This window comes from Leptodactylus fuscus, chromosome 3, assembly GCF_031893055.1.
Source record: "Leptodactylus fuscus isolate aLepFus1 chromosome 3, aLepFus1.hap2, whole genome shotgun sequence".
NCBI classification, from domain to species: Eukaryota; Metazoa; Chordata; class Amphibia; order Anura; family Leptodactylidae; genus Leptodactylus; species Leptodactylus fuscus.
The window spans coordinates 140,631,285-140,649,938 of NC_134267.1; the positions used below are offsets into that span (position 1 = coordinate 140,631,285).

The window sequence follows — 18,654 nt, forward strand, 5'->3', positions numbered from 1 at the left end:
GGGTCTGCATGCCTTATTTATGCCCAAATTGTCTTACAACTCTAAAAAAAAAAAAAAGGTCTTGGAAGGATCTAGCAGCTAATGCTAGTGACATTTACTAGTTATTTTTTTTTCCTGAAACTCAACTGAGTTGTGACTGTGAAGAAAATGAGCCCTTTCTGCTATTCAGCCACATACAAAGGGAAGCGTTATGACGAATCGGACAAGAACAAACCAAACTGAACATTGAGGCTACATGGTTCCTCTTTACGTTTTGCATACAGTTAACTGGAGATGAGAAAGATTGCTACATTCCCTTATTTTTGCATGTGCCTTGCTGCCATATTCTGAGACAATCAAGTTATTAATGAATCCTGGCAAGGAAGAAAAATAATTTATAGAAAAATAAATTAATAAATTACAGATGTAAATCACGGATCACCATTACTGTACCTTAAAATAACCATCAGAACGAAAAGATATTTACCACTTATAGTCATGATTTGAAAAAATATTACCACGTCACAACTGGCATTTAAACAGCAAACATTCATATTTGTAAGGATGCCCTGTCAACATAGTAATAGCTTTGTGTGTGTGTTCATATAGCATATACAACAATGTATTAAACTATATATGTATTAAAATAAAGACAAATGTAAACAGAAGTATAGGGTCCATGGAAGGACTTTGACTATCCATTTCACATTGGGTCTTAAAATTTTTTGTTAAGGCATTCACTTTCTTTCCACTTCTACACTCATGACGTCTTCTTGCACTTAGAATACATAGCTGGATTGAAGAGTGGAAAGGGTTCACCATATTAGATGAAGGAGCCAAACTGGTTGTTGGGGCTTCTATTTTATCAAAGACCTGAATGCATTGAAATATTAGTGACTGGTGATCTTTAGTTGCTTTATACAACCTGGTAATGTGAACAGGAGCAGCACAGGAACTTATCTGATCTGATCTAAATGAAATAAACAGGAGGTCAGAGAGCAATGCATTCATTTTCCCCTGCATTTCTAATGTGTAGCACCTTCTACTTGGAATAGCTAATGCCTCTAATGAGTGGTGAGATGTACCCATTTAGTTATTCTTGTTTCTAAAGATCACGTAATTTATAAAAATAGAAATAACCAAGAATTTATGCTGGGTTCCATCTTGAGAGGTTTTTCTCGTTGTCCTCTGAGAACATGTTGGAGAAGTCAGGTCTCAACAAGCCCTATGCATGTAGCTGATCTGAAGTCAGACATGAGTAACAGAACAAGGAGTTTTTGCAAGGAGTTTGGTAAACTCTGAGGAAATGAAATAGCATTCCACTGCGCTTATGGCACAAAGAGCACAATGACAAGGGCATATTCAGTAGAGAGATTAACTAAAATGACCAGATGTGCTACAAACTGTACAAATATGTTACTTAAAAAAGATCTATACAGTGCTTTGTTCTTAAAGCCTAGTTTGGGCTTCAGGTATGTATATCTCAATGCTGTCTGCACGCTCACTGGCTGAATTTTGCCGGAATGAAGCTGCTCTTTTTGCAGCCATTAGACGTCTTCTGGCTTCTTGTCTCTGACGATCAGGTAGGTCCAGAGACTTTTCTCGAGTGACAGGGAACTTTCCCCTGGAAGGTTTCTTTGGTATTGGAGGTGGGGGTTTCTTGTCATCCTGAAAATCATATAAAATTATGTTATTACAAGATATAAGTAGCTAAGCATTCTCACACTAAGGACAACTAGACTAAAGAACTCAGCAGGGACTCAATCAGTCATGGTCTGGACTCCTGCATGTTCACCTCTAAGAACAATCTGCCTACTATGCCATACTTTTTACACAGGCACATTAAGCTTTAAGTGATCCCACTTACAATAAGGTTATATTCCCTCAGGACAGAAAAGCTGCGGAATTCCTTTTACATGCAGAAAATCTGAAGCATTTTATAGTAGCAGAAAACTAGACGAGGTGTTAAGAAATCTCATCTATACATAGCAGAAATAAAACCAAAATACTCCTGTGATGTGGATTTTAAACCTGCAGTGTGTCATCTGTGTGGTGAGATCCACCAGCATTTTTGCAACAAAAAATATACCATTTGATGTATTTATTTCTGCTGCATATTTCCAGCATTTATAGTCCCATTAAAACACTCCCTAAGGCTGAAGCCCCACATTGCACAATAACTTGTGTAAGAATCAGCACTGCAAAACAGAATCCCATTTACTTCAATGGGTTCCGTTTAACGCGCATAGCTCATTGAAATCAATGGGTTAAAAAGCCTCCCATTAATTTCAATGTGTTACGTGTGTTAAACAGAAACCATTGAAATCAATGGGATTCTGTTTTGCAGCGCTGATTCTTACACGAGTTATCGTGCAAGAATCAGTGCCGCATTACATCGTGTGAAGGCACCGTATTGCGGAAATGCAGCTTTTTTGTTGCAGATGCTGTTGCCTTTTTTTGAGCCAAAGCAAGGAGTGGATTGATAAAAAGGTAGACATATAAAAGCTTCCCATATATTCCTCACTCCTTTTGCAGCCATTTTGGGCTTTGGCTCATAAAAAGCGCAACAAAAGCTGTAACAAAAAAAGTTGCATTTCTGTAATGTGGGGCCTTAGTCTAAGTATGGATTCAAACAGAAAATTTAAATTACAGACACATGCACTGCAAGATCCACATGTCTCACATGCAGATCCTGATGCATATTTAGTTTGGAATTTCTGTGGGTCTCACAAAGGGTGGATTTTGCAGTAATTCAGTGGCATATCTCCATCAAAAATGTAAAACAGTCTAAAATGATGTTCTTCTGAGAGGCAGATATTTATCTTTATTGATAATTTAAATATACAGTATTATAACTGAGAAGTAAAACTCAAAGTGGTATTTCTATTATACATGTTTATGATGTTGATGGGGGCTTATCCTCTGAAAGTGGTATTTCCATCTTCAGTATTTATACTTGTAGCTTAACTGAAGTGTTTTACCCAATAGATCTCTATCTTTCTTACTCCATTTGTCAGATGTTGCTGAATATGTCCCCTCAGTGTTTACAAATAATTTACAGATTCCCTTTCTTATCTAGCAATATTGGTCAGGCTGAAGATTTAGTCAATTTTTCCACCTATATTCCCTTCTTTTTCTCTATCTCTGCAAAGTGCATTTAGCTGATGAGCCCTGATAAGAAATAGAACAGGTCCTCAATCAGTGAATCTCTTATTTCTGTATGTGCAATTTAGCACAAAGTACACTCTTTCACTCTGAAGTACACTGTCAGCTTGAGATGAAAGCCAGGAAGTGGTGAGGAGAGGACACAGAAGAGCAGTAGAAAACTGAAATGTACTAAAAGGGACCATGTGATCATGAATAGGAAACTCAACCCCCACTAAAACAGCTAGGAGCAGAGTAACTTCTGATGCCAGCCATTTGAACCCTTAGACTTCATGATCAATAAGAACCACAATATTCAGGGTGTTTGGCAGAAGATGGGCACCAATCACCAATCAAAAATGGGCAGTCAGAGTACTAAGCCATTGTTTTGAAATATAATGAATGTTGATAGGTCATGTTCTTGGTTTGCCAAACTCCTACCTTCTTTTCCGGAGAATCCATTGGTTTCCAATCATTGGCCTTTAACTGGTGTAACTTGTCAAACTTCATGCTTACATCTTCAATGGATAACTGCAATAGGTCCCAGAATCCTGCTAAGTCTTGTGAAGTTGGCCTAGGCATTGCACTTGGATCCTTAAGTTAAAAAGATAGAATCATTGCATGAATAACTAAAATGCATAACAATATATAGAGTACTGCACAGGCCCACTTGCCAGTCCCCGTAGAACTACACGAGCATACTGCACGCTTGCGAACTGCCATTAAGTAAAATGGCGAGTGAGCCTGCGCAGTAGCGCTCCGGAGGGAAGCGCTACTATGCAGGTGCGGGATTTGAAGACCTCAAGCCGGAACACGACCAATAGGAAGCCGGCAGAAGAGACGGGACCAGAGGGCGTCGCTCCAAGAAGAAAGAAGTTGACGCGGCATCGTGCAACACCTCCCCCGGTGCAAATTCGGCAAGATTTGCATATATGTTTTTATGCTTTTATTTAAAAACGGGACCGGGGTTTAATATAACATTTACAGTGCCTGAATAGCCTTTTAAAGACTATTCACGCATATGTGGGGCTCTATTAGCATAATTTTGCTGATAGAGCCCCTTTAAAAACGGGGGGGGTTATAATAAGATTAGTGGTGCCCGAATAGCCTTTTTAAAGGTTATTCAGGCATATGTGGGGCTCATACAGCATCATTTTCCTGATAGAGCCCATTTCACCTTTCCCGAGACCTCTGTTTCTAGCAGCTGCAGCCTTATGTATACAGATTCCCTAGCCAACATCAGTAGTGATATCCTTTTTGTGCGAGGAGACCTCTGTAGCCAATCACACACCTCAGCAATGATGTTTGTGAACAGTTGACCACTGAGGTTTGTATGCAGTGGTCACCTAACACAAACAGCCCAGAACTGCCAAAGGTCGCTTGTGACAGAAGTAATCAGCTATTAAGATTATATATATATATATATATATATATATATATATATATATATATATATATATATAATCTATATTGTAAGCCGATGACTGGCCAGGTAATGGAGGGGGTGTACATCTCACCCAGACTACTAAGGTGGATGAGATGAGAAAACTCCAGAAAGAACATTTCTCAGCAGATAACTATTGTCTGCTGAGAGTTATTTCAAAGTTCCGGTTACTGGGCTGGATTTTTAGGAATGGCAAGTAGGTTGGTAGTGGGACGTGTCATCCCAACCCACTCCAGTCCACACTTTGGGGATGTTCCGGCAGCGACTCAGCTGCAGAGAGTCTGCTCATCAAGGGAGGCTTAAGAAGTCAGCTCCAGCAGCAGACTGGAGGCAGAGCTTGGCTGGAGAGCAAACAGAGGGGTCATATTATTGGAGCTGTGTCCTGAATGATTCTACTGGCTTTTGGATTTCTGTTATTCTAGGTGAAGTAACCTATTCTATGCTTAGTTAGAGCCTAGCTGGGCAGGTATTTATTTTTGTATTGTTTCCTTTTGTTGCTGCACTACCTTTTTGAGTAAAAATAAATTCTACCTTTGTTTTGGACTAAAGAATCTGGACTTTTGGTGTCTATGCCACTCCACCTAGCAACCCCAGACCCTGATCATGAACTGGTTATAATCCCCCACATAACAAATCTCCCTCTTTCTATTTTTTAGTTTATTCTTGCTAGAGATGAGTGAACACTAAAATGTTCGAGGTTCGAAATTCGAATCGAACAGCCGCTCACTGTTCGTGTGTTCGAACGGGTTTCGAACCCCATTATAGTCTATGGGGAACATATACTCGTTAAGGGGGAAACCCAAATCCGTGTCTGGAGGGTCACCAAGTCCACTATGACACCACAGGAAATGATGCCAACACCTCTGGAATGACACTGGGACAGCAGGGGAAGCATGTCTGGGGGCATCTAACACACCAAAGACCCTCTATTACCCCAACATCACAGCCTAACAACTACACACTTTACACACTCAATACCACCTCTCTGACAGTAGGAAAACACCTTGAAACATGTGTATTTGGCACTTGCAGTGAGGAGAGCTTGTCACCAGCAGTGAATTTGGCCCTTGTAGTAAGTTGAGGTTGGCACCAACATTTGTTTTGAAAATCAGGGTGGATTGAGCCTCTAACCAGCAGAGTTTGGGCAAATTCAAGGTGGAGGGAGCCTCTAAAAACCCCAGTTTGGACCAATTCATGGTGGAGGGAGCCTCTAAAAACCCCAGTTTGGACCAATTCATGGTGGAGGGAGCCTCTAAACAGCCCAGTTTGGGCAAATTCATGGTGGAGGGAGCCTCTAAAAACCCCAGTTTGGACCAATTCATGGTGGAGGGAGCCTCTAAAAACCCCAGTTTGGACCAATTCATGGTGGAGGGAGCCTCTAAAAACCCCAGTTTGGACCAATTCATGGTGGAGGGAGCCTCTAAAAAACCCAGTTTGGACCAATTCATGGTGGAGGGAGCCTCTAACCAGCCCAGTTTGGACCAATTCATGGTGGAGGGAGCCTCTAAAAACCCCAGTTTGGACCAATTCATGGTGGAGGGAGCCTCTAAACAGCCCAGTTTGGACCAATTCATGGTGGAGGGAGCCTCTAAAAACCCCAATTTGGACCAATTCATGGTGGAGGGAGCCTCTAACCAGCCCAGTTTGGACCAATTCATGGTGGAGGGAGCCTCTAACCAGCCCAGTTTGGGCAAATTCATGGTGGAGGGAGCCTCTAAAAACCCCAGTTTGGACCAATTCATGGTGGAGGGAGCCTCTAACCAGCCCAGTTTGGGCAAATTCATGGTGGAGGGAGCCTCTAACCAGCAGAGTTGTGGGAAAGCAGGGTGGAGGGAGCCTCTAACCAGCAGAGTTGGTGGAAATCAGGGTGGAGGGAGCCTCTAACCAGCAGAGTTGGGGGAAATCATGTTGGAGGGAGCCTAGTATTAGCAGAATTGTGCAACGCTTATGGTGGATGAGTATGAGGATGCGGAGGAATTGGAGAGGTTGAGTACAGACATGGAGTTTCATGTTGGGGTGCTTTACACAGGTGGGCACAAAAATGAAGGCTCTATCCAGTGGTGGTTCATTTTTATCAAAGTGAGCCGGTCGGCACTCTCAGCTGACAGACGGGTGCGCTTGTCAGTGATGATGCCACTGGCTGCACTGAACACCCTCTCAGATAGGACGCTGGCGGCAGGACAGGACAGCACCTCCAAGGCATATAGGGCAAGTTCAAGCCACAGGTCCAACTTCGACACCCAATACGTGTAGGGCGCAGAGGGGTCGGAGAGGACAGGGCTGTGGTCGGAAAGGTATTCCCGCAACATGCGCCTATACTTCTCACGCCTGGTGACACTAGGACCCTCTGTGGCGGCACTTTGGCGAGGGGGTGCCATCAAGGTGTCCCAGACCTTAGACAGTGTGCCCCTCGTTTGTGTGGACCGGTGAGAACTTGGTCGCCTACTGGAGGAACTGTCCTCCCTGCCGCCAACGTCACATGCTGGAAACATCTCCATCATATTCTGCACCAATTGCCTGTGGCAAGCATTGATGCGATTGGCCCTCCCCTCTACCGGAATAAAAGACGAGATGTTGTTTTTATACCGGGGGTCAAGGATAGCAAAGATCCAGTACTGGTTGTCCTCCATGATTTTGACAATACGCTTGTCGGTTGTAAAGCACCCCAACATGAACTCAGCCATGTCTGCCACAGTGTTAGTTGGCATGACTCCTCTGGCCCCACCGGAAAGTTCAATCTCCATTTCCTCCTCATCCTCCATGTCTACCCATCCGCGCTGCAACAATGGGACGATTCGAAGTTGCCCGGAAGCCTCCTGTATCACCATCACATCATCGGACAACTCTTCTTCCTCCTCCTCCTCCTCCTCCTCCTCCTCCATTAAACGCGATGAAGCGGACAGATGTGTGGACCTACTCTCCAGCTGTGACGGATCGGATGCTATCCCTGACTCCTCTGTGTGATCTGAGTTATCCCTGATGTCAATCAGGGATTCTCTCAGAACACACAAGAGCGGGATTGTAAGGCTCACCATCGCATCCTCAGAGCTCACCCTCCTTGTGGACTCCTCAAACACCCGTAGGATGTCACAAAGGTCTCTCATCCATGGCCACTCATGGATGAGAAACTGAGGCAGCTGACTTTGTGGCACCCTAGGGTTTTGTAGCTGGTATTCCATCAAAGGTCTCTGCTGCTCAACCACTCTATTCAACATCTGAAACGTTGAGTTCCAGCGTGTGGGGACGTCGCACAAAAGCCGGTGTTGTGGCACATGCAGGCGTTGCTGGAGAGATTTTAAGCTAGCAGCGGCTACTGTCGACTTGCGAAAGTGGGCGCACATGCGCCGCACTTTCACCAGTAGCTCTGGAACATTGGGGTAGCTCTTTAGGAAACGTTGCACCACTAGGTTGAAGACGTGGGCCAGGCATGGAACATGTTGGAGTCCGGCAAGCTCCAGAGCTGCTACCAGGTTCCGGCCGTTATCACAAACGACCATGCCTGGGCCCAGGTGCAGCGGCTCAAACCATATTGCCGTCTCATCGAGGAGGGCATCCCTCACCTCGGAGGCAGTGTGCTGTCTGTCCCCCAAGCTGATCAGCTTCAGCACAGCCTGCTGACGTCTACCGCCAGTGCTGCAACGTTTCCAACTCGTAGCTGGGGTCAATCTAACAGCGGAGGAGGAGGTGGTGGCGGAGGAGGAGGCGGTAGAGGAGGAGGAGGAGGGGGGTGTTCTTCTCGTGTCCCTGCTAGGAATGTTAGGCGGGGAGACGAGGTACACCGGGCCAGTTTGGGAAGCAGTCCCAGCCTCAACTACATTCACCCAGTGTGCCGTCAGTGAAATGTAGCGTCCCTGTCCGCATGCACTTGTCCACGCGTCGGTGGTCAAGTGGACCTTTGTGCAAAGCGCGGAACTAAGGGCCCGCCTGATGTTGAGTGACACGTGCTGGTGCAAGGCGGGGACGGCACACCGGGAGAAGTAGTGACGGCTAGGGACGGCATAGCGAGGTGCCGCAGTTGCCATCAGGTCCAGGAAGGCGGGAGTTTCAACAAGCCGGAACGCCAACATCTCCTGGGCCAGCAGTTTAGCGATGTTGGCGTTCAAGGCTTGCGCGTGTGGGTGGTTAGCAGTGTATTTCTGCCGCCGCTCCAATGTCTGAGAGATGGTGGGTTGTTGTAAAGAAGCGCCTGATGGTGCCTTTGATGGTGCAGGAGAAGGAGATAAGACAGGAACAGGGGAGGATGAGGGAGAAGTCAACAAAGTGGCGGAGGCAGATGAAGTGGTGTCCTGGCTCGTCCTCTGGAGTGCATCGCCAGCACAGTCAGCAGTGGCAGTGGCAGAGGCAGAGGCAGTGGCAGAGGCAGTGGCAGTGGCGTGAACGGCAGGCGGCCTTTGTCCTGCCGTTGCTGCCTGCCACTGATTCCAGTGCTTGGATTCCAAATGACGGCGCATTGAAGTGGTGGACAGGTTGCTCTTCTCAGAGCCCCTAATCAATTTCGAGAGGCAAATTGTGCAGACAACACTATATCTGTCCTCGGCACATTCCTTGAAAAAACTCCACACCTTCGAGAAACGTGCCCTCGAGGTGGGAGTTTTTCGGGGCTGGGTACGAACTGGAACATCTTGGGAGATTCCGGGTGTGGCCTGGCTTCGCCTAAGCTGCTGACCTCTGCCTCTGCCTCTAGCTACCCTTTTTGGTGCTGCACTTGCCTCAACATCCACACTACTTTCCCCGCTTGACATCCCCCCTGTCCAGGTCGGGTCAGTGTCCTCATCATCCACCACTTCCTCTTCCAACTCCTGTCTCATCTCCTCCTCCCGCACAATGCGCCGGTCAACTGGATGCCCTGACGGCAACTGCGTCACATCATCGTCGATGAGGGTGGGTTGCTGGTCATCCACCACCAAATCGAACGGAGATGGAGAAGACTCTAGTGTTTGAGCATCTGGACACAGATGCTCCTCTGTTAGGTTCGTGGAATCGTGACGTGGAGAGGCAGGTTGAGGGACAATGAAAGGAGCGGAGAACAGCTCTGGGGAGCAGGGACAGTTGGGGTTATTGTTCTGTGAAGCTTGGGAATTTTGGGAGGAAGGAGGACAAGACTGTTGGGTAATAGGAGGAGAGGAGGCAGAGTCTGACTGGCTGCTGGACAATGTGCTGTAAGCGTTCTCTGACAGCCATTGCAAGACCTGTTCCTGGTTCTCGGGCCTACTAAGGTTTGTACCCTGCAGTTTAGTTAATGTGGCAAGCAACCCTGGCACTGTGGAGTGGCGCAATGCTTGCTGCCCCACAGGAGTAGGCACGGGACGCCCTGTGGCTTCACTGCTACCTTGCTCCCCAGAACCATTCCCCCGACCTCGCCCACGGCCTCGTCCACGTCCCTTTCCGGGAGCCTTGCGCATTTTGAATTCCCAGTTAGAAATTGGCACTATATACCAGTAGCAAAAATTGTGGGTGCACGTAACCCCAATATATTCTTTGAATTCCCAGTCAGACAATGGCACTATATACCAGTAGCAAGAAATGAGGGTATTTATAACCCCAATATATTCTTTGAATTACCAGTCAGAAACTGGCACTATATGGCAGTAGCAAGAAATGAGGGTATTTGTAACCCCAATATATTCTTTGAATTCCCAGTCAGAAACTGGCACTGTATACCAGTAGTAAAAATTGTGGGTGCACGTAACCCCAATATATTCTTTGAATTACCAGTCAGAAACTGGCACTATATGGCAGTAGCAAGAAATGAGGGTATTTGTAACCCCAATATATTCTTTGAATTCCCAGTCAGAAACTGGCACTGTATACCAGTAGTAAAAATTGTGGGTGCACGTAACCCCAATATATTCTTTGAATTCCCAGTCAGACAATGGCACTATATACCAGTAGCAAGAAATGAGGGTATTTATAACCCCAATATATTCTTTGAATTCCCAGTCAGACAATGGCACTGTATACCAGTAGTAAAAATTGTGGGTGCACGTAACCCCAATATATTCTTTGAATTCCCAGTCAGAAACTGGCACTAAATGGCAGTAGCAAGAAATGAGGGTATTTATAACCCCAATATATTCTTTGAATTCCCAGTCAGACAATGGCACTGTATACCAGTAGTAAAAATTGTGGGTGCACGTAACCCCAATATATTCTTTGAATTACCAGTCAGAAACTGGCACTATATGGCAGTAGCAAGAAATGAGGGTATTTGTAACCCCAATATATTCTTTGAATTCCCAGTCAGAAACTGGCACTGTATACCAGTAGTAAAAATTGTGGGTGCACGTAACCCCAATATATTCTTTGAATTCCCAGTCAGACAATGGCACTATATACCAGTAGCAAGAAATGAGGGTATTTATAACCCCAATATATTCTTTGAATTCCCAGTCAGAAACTGGCACTATATACCAGTAGTAAAAATTGTGGGTGCACGTAACCCCAATATATTCTTTGAATTACCAGTCAGAAACTGGCACTATATGGCAGTAGCAAGAAATGAGGGTATTTGTAACCCCAATATATTCTTTGAATTCCCAGTCAGAAACTGGCACTGTATACCAGTAGTAAAAATTGTGGGTGCACGTAACCCCAATATATTCTTTGAATTCCCAGTCAGACAATGGCACTATATACCAGTAGCAAGAAATGAGGGTATTTATAACCCCAATATATTCTTTGAATTCCCAGTCAGAAACTGGCACTATATGGCAGTAGCAAGAAATGAGGGTATTTATAACCCCAATATATTCTTTGAATTCCCAGTCAGACAATGGCACTGTATACCAGTAGTAAAAATTGTGGGTGCACGTAACCCCAATATATACTTTGAATTACCAGTCAGAAACTGGCACTATATGGCAGTAGCAAGAAATGAGGGTATTTGTAACCCCAATATATTCTTTGAATTCCCAGTCAGAAACTGGCACTGTATACCAGTAGTAAAAATTGTGGGTGCACGTAACCCCAATATATTCTTTGAATTCCCAGTCAGACAATGGCACTATATACCAGTAGCAAGAAATGAGGGTATTTATAACCCCAATATATTCTTTGAATTCCCAGTCAGACAATGGCACTGTATACCAGTAGTAAAAATTGTGGGTGCACGTAACCCCAATATATTCTTTGAATTCCCAGTCAGAAACTGGCACTATATGGCAGTAGCAAGAAATGAGGGTATTTATAACCCCAATATATTCTTTGAATTCCCAGTCAGACAATGGCACTGTATACCAGTAGTAAAAATTGTGGGTGCACGTAACCCCAATATATTCTTTGAATTACCAGTCAGAAACTGGCACTATATGGCAGTAGCAAGAAATGAGGGTATTTGTAACCCCAATATATTCTTTGAATTCCCAGTCAGAAACTGGCACTGTATACCAGTAGTAAAAATTGTGGGTGCACGTAACCCCAATATATTCTTTGAATTACCAGTCAGAAACTGGCACTATATGGCAGTAGCAAGAAATGAGGGTATTTGTAACCCCAATATATTCTTTGAATTCCCAGTCAGAAACTGGCACTGTATACCAGTAGTAAAAATTGTGGGTGCACGTAACCCCAATATATTCTTTGAATTCCCAGTCAGACAATGGCACTATATACCAGTAGCAAGAAATGAGGGTATTTATAACCCCAATATATTCTTTGAATTCCCAGTCAGACAATGGCACTGTATACCAGTAGTAAAAATTGTGGGTGCACGTAACCCCAATATATTCTTTGAATTCCCAGTCAGAAACTGGCACTATATGGCAGTAGCAAGAAATGAGGGTATTTATAACCCCAATATATTCTTTGAATTCCCAGTCAGACAATGGCACTGTATACCAGTAGTAAAAATTGTGGGTGCACGTAACCCCAATATATTCTTTGAATTACCAGTCAGAAACTGGCACTATATGGCAGTAGCAAGAAATGAGGGTATTTGTAACCCCAATATATTCTTTGAATTCCCAGTCAGAAACTGGCACTGTATACCAGTAGTAAAAATTGTGGGTGCACGTAACCCCAATATATTCTTTGAATTCCCAGTCAGACAATGGCACTATATGGCAGTAGCAAGAAATGAGGGTATTTATAACCCCAATATATTCTTTGAATTCCCAGTCAGACAATGGCACTATATACCAGTAGCAAGAAATGAGGGTATTTATAACCCCAATATATTCTTTGAATTCCCAGTCAGAAACTGGCACTATATGGCAGTAGCAAGAAATGAGGGTATTTATAACCCCAATATATTCTTTGAATTCCCAGTCAGACAATGGCACTGTATACCAGTAGTAAAAATTGTGGGTGCACGTAACCCCAATATATTCTTTGAATTACCAGTCAGAAACTGGCACTATATGGCAGTAGCAAGAAATGAGGGTATTTGTAACCCCAATATATTCTTTGAATTCCCAGTCAGAAACTGGCACTGTATACCAGTAGTAAAAATTGTGGGTGCACGTAACCCCAATATATTCTTTGAATTCCCAGTCAGACAATGGCACTATATGGCAGTAGCAAAAATAGTGGGTGTATATAGCCCCAATTCTATTGCTAGGGGACTTGCAGGGTATTTCTGGGGTGAAGGTGGGGGGGCACACCGTTGGAACGGGTATCGGGGGTATATATCGGGTATACGGGAATACACTGACAGTGTATTCCATTCAGGATCCTGGGAAAGCTGGGTTGTGGCGATTGAGCCCGTCAGTGCCACGTTACACTGACAAGCTTCTCCCTGGAATTTAGCTCTTACAAGAGCTGTTGTGGTTGTCTTCTCCTTCCTATCCTAGCCTGTCCCTGCCTACCCAGAATCTAAGCCCTAGCTAGCTGGACGGAAACCTCCGTCCTCGGTGAATTGCAAGCTCAGAATGACGCGAACCTGGGCGGCGCTGTTCTTTTAAATTAGAGGTCACATGTTTTCGGCAGCCAATGGGTTTTGCCTACTTTTCTCAACGTCACCGGTGTCGTAGTTCCTGTCCCACCTACCCTGTGCTGTTATTGGAGCAAAAAAGGCGCCAGGGAAGGTGGGAGGGGAATCGAGTAATGGCGCACTTTACCACGCGGTGTTCGATTCGATTCGAACATGCCGAACAGCCTAATATCCGATCGAACATGAGTTCGATAGAACACTGTTCGCTCATCTCTAATTCTTGCCACCCTGTATTATCAGTCTTTGAGAAATTGATATGTAAACTGTATATGTAAACTTTAGCTTTTCCACTAGATGTCAGTATCTCCTTATGTTGTATCTAGAAATATACAGATTGCATGACAGAATGTAGAGAAATATTTCACTTGTGTTCTTTGAAGTATCACTAGTTTTCCTTAGTCCTAAAGGTAAACTTACTGTATTTAGCTAGGGGTGAACTGTTTTAATAAAACAACTTTTTAAAGGAGTTTTACTGTACATTTAACAAGAACTGGATGGAATCTCATAAGAAGAAAATAGGGATTTCTTTTCTAAACAATAGTTTTTCTGCTTTGTACTGGCCTGACCTTTTCCCATTTTCACCACTATACTTATGGCTGCTATGTGGACCGTGTTACAGTCATCTTAATGTAGCATTATGCTAAATCAGAATGCACAACATAAAGAAATTACACATTTATTATTTTTCCATGTTCTAAACATTTCAATAATTGAAAAAGTCAATAATGAATAAAATAATTATAACCATGTCATTATTAATGTCAGGTTATAGAATCAACAGGAAGTAGACCAGAAAAAGCTCTGCTCTCATTTTTGGTATAAAGGTTATAAAATCAGTTCTCCAGACAACTTATTTTCCTGATGCATATGAAACCACCTTTGCCACTAATCTCCTGGTACAAATGCAACTGCTGTTGAAAATGCATGCAGTGATGGTTTGTGAAGTCACAGAACAATGTCGTACAATGATTCCATTACTAGGACAATAAACAGTGAAGTTACAGTGCAGGGCGAAGAAAATGTAATATATTGATGCACGTAGTGATGTCACAAGGCAGGTATAGTAAGTAGTTAATAGAGATGTCACAGCTATAGTTCGATCACCACTACACTGTCACAGGAAATACTTTAGATAATAAGCACAGTATTAGAATAGGAGTATATTACAAACAGGGCCAGCTTCATGTTTGTGTGGGTCCTTGGGCGGCAGAGCCCCAGTGGGCCCCTCTTGGAGTAACTCATGCACAATGCAGGAAAAAATCCAATCAGAATTGGATGTTATTTGCTGAGGGAGAACTACTGGAGTGGACTGTAATACAGTTCATTCTATTAAAGTAGAGGTGGACATCCGGATTGTTCTTTATTTGCTGCCCCAGGCTCAAGCTGCGGCCTCCAAATCAGTTGCAGAATTTGCAGTAAGATTCAGCAGGACACTTTTTTATCCAGCTGCCTGCTCCAATTAGTTTCAATAGGAGCTAGAATGAGGGAGGAATCTGCTGCTGATTTAGGTACGAAATCCACTGCAAAATCAGTGCCAGATTCCACTGTGTGAACAGGGCCTTATACTGTTAATAGTGCCACTCCACAGTGGCCCCACACAGAATTATATGCCCACAGTGGCCCCCACACTGCATTATATGCCCACAGTGGCCCCCACACAGCATTATGTATTATATGCTCTGCCATGGCCCCCACCCACTATTATGTGCTCCATAGTGGCGCCAAAAACAGTATTACGTGCTCCAGAGTGGCCCTCACACAGCATAATATGTTACATAGTGGCCCCCACACAGCATTATGTGCTAAATCAGTGCCAGATTCCACCGTGTCAACAGGGCTTGATACTGCTCTGTGTCTACTTTTATGGAATGAACTGTATTACACCATTATGTGTCCTGCAGGGGCCTCCACACAGTATTATGTGCTCCAGAGTGGCCCCCAACACAGTATAACGTGCTCCAGAGTGGACCTCACACAGCATTATGTGCTTGGCAGTGGCCCCCTCACAATATTATGTGCTCGGCAGTGGCCCCCACACAGTATTATGTGCTCCAGAGTGGCCTCCATACAATATTATATGCTCCGCAGTGGCCCCCACACAGTACTATATACTTTGCAGTGGCCCCACTGCAATATTATACGCTCTGTAGTGGACCCCACAGAGTTTTATATGCTCCAGAGTGGCCTCCAAACAGTATTATATGCTCCAGAATGGCCCCTACACAGTATTATATGCTCTGCAGTAACCTCCACACAGCATTATATGCTCCCAAGCCCCCCCCCCCCCCGAGCTGGTGTTATTATTATACTCTGGGGTCACCTCAGACCCCAGAGTATACCAATCAGAGGCCCTGGGGAAGTGGTTAAAAATAACAAACACTTATACTTACCTCACCTCTCCTGGGTATCCTTGCTCCCTTTCTGCCTTGCGACTGAGGTCCTGTTCCCTAGACATCACTTCTGTGGCCTGTGATTGGGCCTCAGTATTCATGTGGGGTGCAATTATGTCATTACGCTGGAGACCCCCATGTCACCACTGAGGCCCAATCAGAGGCCCCAGCAGTGAGGCTTTGGAAGCAGGACCTCAGTCACTGGCCTGAAGAGCTCTGAAGTGGATGCTGAGCCCAGTACAGGTGAGTATAAGTATTTTATTTTTTATTTTTAATCACTTCCCCTGGGTTGATATATATTAGAAATGGTCCCGGCAATTGCCAGGTCCCTCTCCATTAGCAGTATGTATAATGGTTGGGGAACCAGGCTTTCCCTGACTGCTAACAAGGTGGTCCAGGGTTGCGGCCATTTCTAACTGGTTGCGGGCCCCGTACCCTGAGCCACTGCTGAGTGGGCCCCCTCAGGAGCTTGGGGTTTCAGCACTTGCTCGGGTAAGCCACGTACTGACTCCAGCCCTGAACACAAAAAGTAAAGACATGATATAGAGAGAAGTCTTCATTTACATTGGCTTCAGTTGTGAGGAAGATTTACAAGACTGTCTGTGTCCCTTCCTGTTATCTTATTTTCCAAATCTAGGAGCTACTTTGCAATTTTGCTTTGGGTACCTGTCAATTGGTTTTTAACAGAATATTTATAGAGTTCTATATAATACAGATTTATTGGATCTTTTCCCATTATGCCCCATATCATTCTGCTCAGCTCCTCCCGCTCTATCACATGCTGCCTGCAGATTGACAGCATTTTCCATGTAACAGTTTTCCTTTATGGTTGTAGTTGTGAATACCGGAAATATATATTTGTGCATACAGTATATTGAATTAACACATTTATCTATTAACCCATTTCAGACCAAAATGCTACATAAATAATAAGAGCAGAGTGTTGCCACAATGCCAACGGCTTGAATAACTGCATGTCTGTCGTAACTTCATCATAGAGTGCAGTAAGATGACAGAGAGCAGATTGTCTTTGAATGACACTTCTAAGTAGAAATTTATTTTTTGATTGAATTAAATATGCATGACTGCCTTTCTGCTTAAACTTTTTGCATATAAGAGCAGTCGGTGGTGTGTTTGATATGCTTTTCAGATTAAGCACAGTCACAATGCCAAACACTAATGGAATTTAAATCCTCTGTCGCTAAATACATGCAATGTAGGGCTAATTTATGCATTGCAATCCCTGTTGCTTTGAAGACAGATATTGCTATTTAGTTTCTCTACTGCTACTGCCTGAAATCTATAGTGCACTTGTTCTGCTTTAGATTGTAAGGATTAGTTATCTTTTAGGGTAGTGAGCTATATCATGCAATCCTAACAGAAATTACAGACATTATTACACTTGATAACCCACTAGAAAAATGTAGATACTACCTCTAAATAAGTCACAATATAAATTATGTCCTTGCTCTTTCAATGCTTAGTCATCTAGTCACAGGGCGGTCTTATCAGTGACTGACTGGACAGTTGTACTTGTATGCACAGTCATACTTGGAGGGTGGTATAGTATAGAAAGAGCAAAAATATGAATGACATTAAAGGGGATGACCACAGCCCAGCAAATTGGAATTCTGATAACCTATTAACAAGATAGGTTGTGGACTGGCATCTGAATCCCACGCCGATTAGGTTTGGCCACTACAGTCATATGTGAGTTATATGGCCATAAGCAGCTTCAATTCAAGTGAATGGGAGAAGATTCGCAATTCCCACTGCCACGACTAAAACGTGTGGAGCGTCTTACATTGCCTATAGCTTCTATCCCTACATGCTTGGAATTGCAACTCTGCTCTCATTCACTTCAAATGGAGCAGAAAGTTGCATCTTGCCAAATACCTGATATACATCTGTATATGGCTTCTGGTGGCCTACATAGCTGATTGGCTCAGAGTTTGCGTGTTGACCCTGACCAATCTGTATTATATATACATCTATAGCACTCCACCTGCTCTATAACATCCTGCCTGCAGACTAGACTGTATTCTCAGGGTGACAGCTCGACTGTAAAGCCACTCTGTACAATATAGGGTAGAGGAAGAAAAAGCGACCTATAATCTGATTCAGTATTTTTATGTCAAAAAATGGTTAATGTGTAACTAAACTGTCAAACAACTTTTGACTTTCTGACAACATTTTGATTCTTTTCTGTGAAATCCTTTGCTTTTTATTTATTCACGTGTTTCTCTATGAAGAGTTGTACCCTGCTTCTCATTGTGTAAAATGTAGGGGCCTGTGTGTAAGGCAGGGAAAATAATGGTGGCGGGGTCACTTCAAATATATATATATATATATATATATATATATATATATATATATATATATCTCAAAATAATACAGGTGGGGCTAAAGTATTAGTGTCATACAAAATATGCCAATCTCCTTTTTCATACAACATAAAAAACAAGTTTATACTGCCAGAAATATAAAAGTTTATAAAGTAACCCCCCACCCTTTTTTTTCCTGCCTTACACATAAGCCCCTACACTGTACATAGTGAGACGCAAGGGATAGCTCTGAAAAAAATGAATTAATAAAAATTTGTTAAAAGTTTTTTTTATTTTTTATCAAGGACACAAATGCTACCAGAAAATCAGAAGTCGGTGAAAAGTTTAGTTACGCTTTAAAAGTTTTGTCCTGAGACATAAAAAGTTCTTTGGTTGTTTAGCAAATATAAGTTAATAAAGTTTACTAAAATAATTAAAGTCTGA

At 43.5% G+C, this 18,654-nt stretch overlaps 1 protein-coding gene across 7 annotated transcripts in view; it reads right to left on the reverse strand.

The window, feature by feature from the left end:
- Positions 1 to 427: 427 nt before the first annotated feature.
- DLGAP2 (DLG associated protein 2) overlaps positions 428 to 18,654 on the reverse strand; it is a 748,630-nt gene continuing 730,403 nt past the window's right edge. For all 7 annotated transcript variants that reach the window (XM_075268420.1, XM_075268423.1, XM_075268426.1 and 4 more), the window contains 2 exons: positions 3,565 to 3,717; positions 428 to 1,647 (listed from right to left, as the gene is read on the reverse strand). In XM_075268420.1, coding sequence (XP_075124521.1) covers positions 1,429 to 1,647; positions 3,565 to 3,717 — 372 coding nt within the window. In that variant the 3' untranslated portion in view covers positions 428 to 1,428. The remainder of the gene's footprint in view (positions 1,648 to 3,564; positions 3,718 to 18,654) is intronic.